This window comes from Aplysia californica, unplaced genomic scaffold, assembly GCF_000002075.1.
Source record: "Aplysia californica isolate F4 #8 unplaced genomic scaffold, AplCal3.0 scaffold00695, whole genome shotgun sequence".
Lineage (NCBI taxonomy): Eukaryota > Metazoa > Mollusca > Gastropoda > Aplysiida > Aplysiidae > Aplysia > Aplysia californica.
The window spans coordinates 308,513-316,650 of record NW_004797965.1 but is presented as its reverse complement, the minus strand read 5'-3'; the positions used below and the strand labels follow the sequence as shown (position 1 = coordinate 316,650).

General features: G+C 40.4%; 1 protein-coding gene across 1 annotated transcript in view; it reads right to left on the bottom strand.

Annotated features, from left to right (window-relative positions):
• Window positions 1–8,138, bottom strand: part of LOC101858970 (structural maintenance of chromosomes flexible hinge domain-containing protein 1) — a gene marked incomplete in the record, with an annotated part of 79,135 nt that overhangs the window by 51,085 nt on the left and 19,912 nt on the right. The window contains 10 exon segments of the mRNA XM_035972443.1: window positions 291–360; window positions 1,363–1,462; window positions 2,632–2,776; window positions 3,295–3,414; window positions 4,168–4,245; window positions 4,694–4,804; window positions 5,337–5,419; window positions 6,389–6,495; window positions 6,981–7,094; window positions 7,726–7,920. Of these exon segments, the coding sequence (XP_035828336.1) occupies window positions 291–360; window positions 1,363–1,462; window positions 2,632–2,776; window positions 3,295–3,414; window positions 4,168–4,245; window positions 4,694–4,804; window positions 5,337–5,419; window positions 6,389–6,495; window positions 6,981–7,094; window positions 7,726–7,920 (1,123 nt within the window).

Here is an 8,138-nt window from a genome sequence, read left to right as displayed (position 1 = left end):
ATAATAAAAATGCTGATCATTCTTATAGCACTTACTCCCTTCTCTTGGTATTTTACATAAATCCAAGTTCAACAAACACTAACCAAAAAACAGTCAAACAAACTGAAGTGATAGTCTTAAATAAGGTTAAACAAAAAACAAAAGTGGAGAAGAATAACCGTTGCTCTTGCCTAATTTCAATGAAAGTAACAGAAATAATGGGGGGGAAAAAACAAGAACAGAAAAGCGGTGTCGTTGCAATACAGATAGTAGCTACAACATGTTCACGTGATAAAGAAGCAGAGACTCACCAGGCAGGAGTCGTATCTTCAGAGACTGAGACTGTTCCAGTCCAGGCACTGACACAGTCAGGTTGAAACTCTGAGAGGAAAAGTCAGGGAAACATGACGTAATATAAGTGTGTCGTGACATGGTGTAATGAGGCGCTCGTCAATTTTTGGGCATATGGAGTTATAGGTATAATCTTTTTTATTGGTATAATCTTAAAACCTTTTCACTTGCCTTGCTTTTGATGAAAAAGAGGATAATGATGATGACGCTGACACCAGGCCGTAATGAAAAAGATAATGATAATGATCATGGGGACCATGAGATTCAGTTTTAGTTTTAGTAGAGGTTTTACAGCGCTCGCAACTGCATACAGTCATATGAGCGCCAGAAGATTAGGTGTTACAAGAGAGTAACAAACATAAAAAAGAAGAAGGGGAAATAAGGATGATAGATGTTTCATAGGAAACAAACTACACCAGAGCACCCGCCAACCACCCACTCCATGAGATTCAGAATAATTACAACAATGGAGAAAAATGATGATGGTACAAATGATGAGAATGACAATGAAAGCAATGGTAATTATGATGATGGTGATAATAATGATGAAACTACACAGCGTTTTCTCTCTCACTTAGCTCTTTATGAAGCTCTATATGATGAACTTAATTTTGAGTATTTGGTCAATTCCAATGACACTAAACTACCAAAGTCTCCTAAATTTCACAACTTTTCAACACTGATGATGATGATGATGATGATGATGATGATGATGACGATGATGATGATGATGACAAGATAAAGAAGAAAAAGAATTTTTAAAAGAAAAAGAAAGACAAAAAAAGAAGAAAATGAATGGAGAGGACAGAAGACAAAGAATACACAGATAACCAAAAAAGAAAAAAACCCACATAATAAGAAAAGAAAAGTAAAGATAGAAAAAGAAAGAAAAAAAAGAAAAAGACAAAAGAAGGCAAAAAAAAAAAGACCAAGAAAGAACAAAAATAAGCGACGACAAAAAGACAGAGAGAGACAAAAGTGTAACCAACCACCTCTGCCTTCACAACCCTACCACCACCACAATGTGCTTACTTTGCCAGCAGCAGTGTTGACCGTTCCCTTGGCGACCACGCCCTTGATGTAGCAGTTGTTTCCCTTGACCTGTGTGTTCTCATAGCTCAGCTCCAGACCACTGGGGGGCGGTGGTGGGGGGAGGTGGAGATCATGGTGGATGAGAGAAAAGTGTGAAAAAAGACACAAGGCCAAAAGAAGAAAAAAATAAAAGACATTTAGTTTTAGTAAGGTTTTACGGCGCTCGCAACTGTATAAGGTCATATGAGCGTCAAGGGGTGGATGTCAACAGAGAAGTCCAAACAAAAGTCTGCTTCAACTATCAAGGCACCCCAGAAAGAGCAGTTCACAAGAGAGTGACAAACATACAAAAGAAGTAGAGGAGAAAATTACGATAGTAAGGATGAGGAAAGAAAAAGCAGCCATTCCCTCTATGTTGTTCCGGCACAGTATGAGCATGACATTGGGGGGAAATGGGGGGGGATAACGAGGATAAAGGAGGAGAGATAAAAGTGTGAAAACGGGAACAAGGCCACAAGAATAAAAACCAAAAGAAAACAAAGTTCATAAATCTTCTAAGCTGCAGTGTCACTTACAATCTTCTTCATTGAGCTTGCTCCCCTTTCAAAATCTCAGAGGTAGCTAACAGCTGGTTCTTCAAGCTGAAGTGCAAATGATCTTTTATGTTTACGACTATTTTTCCTATTTCGCAGGGCTCCTTGCCTTCAACTTTAAAGCGGCCACACTGCGATTTGGAAACACATGTACTCTCTGTATTTCATTTTTTACACCACAGACTCTGGTCAAAGTGTTTCTTACAAAAAGGGATTCTGTATACATTGCACAGGTGAATTCAATGCTTAGATCTACAATAGACTGAAAAAGTAAATGCACTCCAAAATAAAAGTATGCATACACTCTTGGAGAATATTGTAACAACAGGCATGTTTCTAGCAGAAAGACAAAGATACTCAAAGAAAAATATCTTCCTAGGCAGGAATTAAGCTCAAGTCCATAGCACACAATGTCAAAAAACGAGAGGTGCGGAGAGACAAACAGGCAGAAAGAGGACACAGATAGAGAGAATGAGAGAGAGATAGAGACAGAAACATGGAAGATGGAAAAAGAGACAAATAGAGAGAGAGACAGAAAGAGAAGGAAAGAAAAAAAAGCAGACACAGAGACAGAAACAGAGGGAAGATGGGAAAAAGAGACAGAGAGAGAGACAGAAAGAGAGGGAAAGAAAAAAAAAAACAGAGACAGAAAGAGAAAGGAGAGGCGTTAACTCACTCAGCATCCAGGATTGGCTTCAGTTTCTGCGGGGGCCGTGTAGAGTTGTTGTAGCGGTCCTGGAACTCCAGTGGAATCTGGAATGGAACCCCGACCTTGAAGGGCCCGTCCAGAAGACCCACGGTGAAGTGCTCGGGGTCAGCCTCTGGTCAGGGACAAACAGGAAATCAGAGGGATAATTACAGCTCTTACAAGACACCACTAGTATATTCTTGGTTTTTCTACCCCCTATTTGAATTCAAAACTTTTTATACTTTTGATATCCGTGAATTCAAGCGGTTCACAAAATGCTAAAAGAAACACTACTGCATTGGAATCCAAATAGATATATATATATATGACACCAGGTGACTCAAAGTGCAAATTCAAATCGAAATGAGCGAAACGCAAATGAAAGAAACTAAATCATTTGTCCAGCCTAAACTTGGAGTAAACGTCACTCTCACTATCTCACACAGTCACTCCCTCATTCTTCACAATATCTGCAAACTAATCAAAGACAATGCAGCCCTCTCCCTCTACCCCCTCCCCCCAACCCACTCTTGTTAATCAAAACAACATGAAACAAAACACACAAAAAACTTGGTAACATAATCAAAGCCCAAATATGAGACCAGCACATATGAAAAAAATAAGCTACCAAAATTGCCATTATGGCCTCACCGTTGACGGAGAACTTGATCTTGGCAGAGGGCAACTCGCGACCAGCAAACATGTTGTTCCCCGACTCATTGAGCACTGTCTGCAGCAGCAGTGTGTAGTTGCCCAGGTTTTTGGCACTGTCTGTTCAACATACACGCATACATCAAGTCATAACATACAAAAAAGCTAACATAGCTGTGAGTATGTATATGTATGTATAGTATAAGGTTTTACGGCGCTCGCAACTGCTAAGGTCATAGCTGTGAGTGAGAATAAATGTAACGACAATTGTACATTGTGGACAAGCTGTTCTATGGTTCTCAGCGAAGAACAGAAGTAGTTGCTATAAAAATGCACTTCATTATTATCATTATTATTATTATTAAGAAAGTAATGTTTATCAGAAGCAAAAAAATCGGTTTCATTCTTTTTAAAATAGTTAATAAATTATGTACCTTTTCTGGCCTTTTTCAGCTTTAAGAATGAATTTCGATCAAATATTTCAACGGCACGTGCAACCGATACCAGAGATTTACATACTGTAAAGAAAACATTTCTTGCAAATTATGCTTGTAATGATAATTGTAAATGATACAGTGCATCTGCACAGGTGATTATAAATCTTTGATAGGTGGCCGTTTGAGCAAGACAAGCAGTGTTTGCCTTCCCGCTACATCTACTAACTCGCGAATACCACTTACCCATCTTCTTTAGTTTAAGTAAGAGTTTTACGACACTTGCAACACAATAAGGTCATATTATAAGTGCCGAAGATTAGAGGTGTTACAAGAACGTAACAAACACAAAAAAGGAGGAGAGACAGGGACGATAGATGTTTGATAGGAGGAAGGAAGGAGCAAACCACACCAGAGCACCCGCCAAGCACCCCCTTACCCATCTTCCTGAACCAGTAGGGCCAGCTCTTGCCGTGTTGGGACAGCAAGGACACCAGACGTTCATCGCCATGGGGGGCTGTTGGAGGAGTATAAGCATACACTTAATGAGAACATCATCATCACTATCATCATCATCTGCACACACCTGCGCACAGGCACACACACACACACACACACACACACACACACATAAACACACCTGCACTTATACACACACACACATACACATATACACACACACACATGCACACACACACAGACACATACATACACACCCACACAAACCTGCATCTGCACACACCTGTACACACCTGCACACAACTGTAAACACCTGCACACACCTGCACACACCTGCACACACACACAGCATTGTGGCATTTTTCTAACAGTGGCATACAAGGGTGAGCTTCATACAAACACACACACAAACATACACTCACAAATACAAATACATACAAGTGCACAGAGCACACACACACATACACACACACACACACACATACACACACACAAATGTCCCTCACAGTGCCATATAAGTGTTAGTTCCACCAGCAGCTTCTTGGAGTTGGCGATGGAGTGTGGGATCTTGGAGATAGTCTCCCCTCGCTTGTTGCAGATCTCCACCCGGAGGTCGCCTGAGGAGGTACACAACGCGAAGAAAGAAAAACTGTTTATTGCGCCAAAAGTCGTCTACTGCAAGTCAGCGCCATTAACCACCACAGTTTATTCTTCATCTTATAATTTGGTTTTTTTTATACAAAATTTTCATTTCTCTTCCTTACAAAGGTGCGATGAAAATTTCCCAAAAAAGAAAATTTCTTTATTTTAAAAAAAACCCACCATGTCACAACCCCAGTGTTTTCTTGTCGTATCTACATTTTTAATAACAGTGAAAACAGTACAAAACAAACAGTGAGCTTAACAAGATGGCACATTTTCAGTGTTATAAAAAAAAGGAGAATCGACAAGAAAAGACTGACGTCGCGATGTGAAAAAAATGTCCTTATTAGAACAACAAAAATATTTGAAGAAAATTCCATGACACAACAGAAAGAAAACAATGTTATGAATTTTTTTTTTTAAATAGATGAAAATTTTCCTGAAAGAAAAAAATTACAAAGATGTTTTTCCTTCATCACCAGACAGGATAACAGCCAGGTCACTCACCAATGGTTTTCCCTGCCGTCCTCTTTTCGTTGGGGATCACAGGCATCCCGTTGGGCCAGGAGACCACCAGGTGGTCTGGGAGTCTGGACAGATAGATACATACACAATGGTCATTAAAAATGCTTCTTAGTTTTTTAGTTTTCTTAACCCTATCCATATATATCCATATGTCGTGTTTTACTATCGTATCCATATGCCGTGGGGAACTCAGAGCCCCCACTCTCCAAAGAAGAAATTTTCTGATTAATCCGATCCGTACGCTTTGAATAGCAGTCGGTCAAAATGATTTTTTGAGAAATACTGAAAGTTTCAAAGAGATCTTCGCACTGGAAGTATTCAGAAATGTGAAGAATACAACCCCGGGGGTACAAAACATTTTACAACACTTGAAACACAAATGGGTTATATGAGTGCAAAAGACTAGAAATGTTATGAGAGAGTAACATAAGAAGAGAAGGAAGGTGAGAGATAAGGATGACAGATGTCTGATTGGGAAGGATCAAACCTAGACATTCTAACCACTCCACGTTTTCCTCAGAACTTTCCCTAAAAATCAGAGTATGGCGGGGAAATTGGAGTCTCCGGAACCACAGAAGTTAAGATAACTCAACACACCAAAAGTGGGGGGAAAAAACGTGTATTGTTCACATACACATATAAAAATGTGTATTTCAAGTTATTTATGAAACACCATGCAAATATTGCAAATAAACCAGTGTATTTTCACATCATTTATGATAAGTTACAAAATACTGTTGGAGATAGGAATCAGAATTCAAGGAAAAAGCCGAGAATCTTTCTGAGAGTTCTAAGGCCTACTGGGGTAATAATAGTTGTAAAGTGCTTGGAGTCTGATATAGAACGTGGGTATACGCTATATAAATGCAATTATCATAATTTATAATGAAATTATTTTTTGCGCTCTCTCTCTCTCTCCCTCTCTCTCTTTCACAAACACACACACATACATGCACACACACACGCACGCACAAATGCACATACACACGCCAACGCAAAAACAAAATGGTTCATTAATCAGAAAGAATACTCACTTGGTCTCTTCCTCCTCTATGTACTTCTTTATCTGTGCCACCGAGGCCCCCCTGTCCAGCCGGTTCAGAGCAACAAACTTACGCTCTGTGTACAGCGACTGGGGCTCCTGAAGACAAGACACAAAGGTCGCATGACAGGTCACCAGTTAAAGGACAAGACAAAAAGGTCATACGGTCAGACTCCTCGAATCTCTCATTGTGCAAAGCCACTGGTGATGAAAAGTTGCCCATTTTCAAAAAGACTAATTTTTCATATGGAAGGGGAAGGGAGAAGGGAGAATTGGAGAGACAGAGAGAGATAGCGAGAAAGAGAGAGAGTGAGGGAGAGAGACAGACAGACAGACAGACAGACAGACAGACAGACTGAGAAGTAGTCAGAAAAGGGTAAAAGAGAGAGAGAGGAGAGGAAAATCAAGAGGGAAAGTGACGTGAACATTAATTGAACAGCCTACAGAATATTTTGCATTACAGGAGCTCAAGAAAGCACTCTTCTCATTTCTTCCACAGGAGGATTAATAAAGTATTTCCTATCTTACCTTGTTAAATATCATTCTGACCAAAAACTTGTGTCTAAATTTCTCCAGTATCTCACCTGTAGGATCTCGATGTCTCCCCCCATGGCAAACACATCCCCCTGGTGCTCCCCCGACAGGTAGAAAGCCTCAATAGTGCCGTGGAGAGGCGGGGTCGTACGCAGGACACGAACCTGGGAAAAAAAAGAAAGAATGCTCGTGACAAAATTTATGCTAGTTTGACTTTGTTTTAGTACAGAGGCGCATACTGACACAATAATCACTAGTCAACACTAAAGTTTTAAAAGAATTAAACAGCTTTTTTCTTTTTTCTTAAACTTTCTCTGAGCTCAGCACATTTGAACGGCTTGCCAATAACATGTCAGTGTTATGGTGTTTACTCGTAAGTTGCTGGTCCACCGGACCGAGTCCTCAAGTAATACGTGATAGCCTCAGCTCAAAAACAGGGAGCTGCTCAGGGACAAGCAGAACTGACATGCTTGTAAGATTATTTATGTCCGTAAGATATTGCATTTTAGGCAAAGATGATGAATTTTATTGTAAAAATGTATTGCAATAACTGCAGTAAACACCAAATTTCCCCTTGAGGATCAGTAAATCAGTAAATGGTAAAAGTTGGGGGGGGGAGGGTGTGTTGTGTTGTCCTTTTAAAACACAGTTGACAAAATAAAGATACAAACATTTTACAGATCCATTTGAGAAAGTCAAAATCAAAATTCAACAGTTTGAATTCCAAATGTTGAAACTTTTTTTAACACAACATTTTTTTGCCTTTTCACCCAATAACTGCAAAGCTGAACTCACCATCTGTCCCTTCTCGTAAGTGCGAGCGTCCCACTCAACGCGGTCAAAGCGTGTCCAGGGCGTCTGTTTCTGCTTGGGGAGGTCGAGGCGGGGTCGTAGGCCCGAGTTGCCGGAGAAGAGAATCTGCTTGTCGTGTTCCTCGTTACACTCCTTGAGCCAGGACTGGAACTCCCGCTCTATTTGGGTGCGTCGTTCCTGTCACACACACACACACACACAGACCGACACATACACAGATTCACACACAGACACACATACAGACACACACAGAGACACAGAGACATACAAGACACACACATAGACATACATACAGCCACACACAGACACAAATAGACACACACACAGAGACACATACAGACACACAGAGACACACACAGATACACACACACAATCACAGAGACAAGGGATGGGGG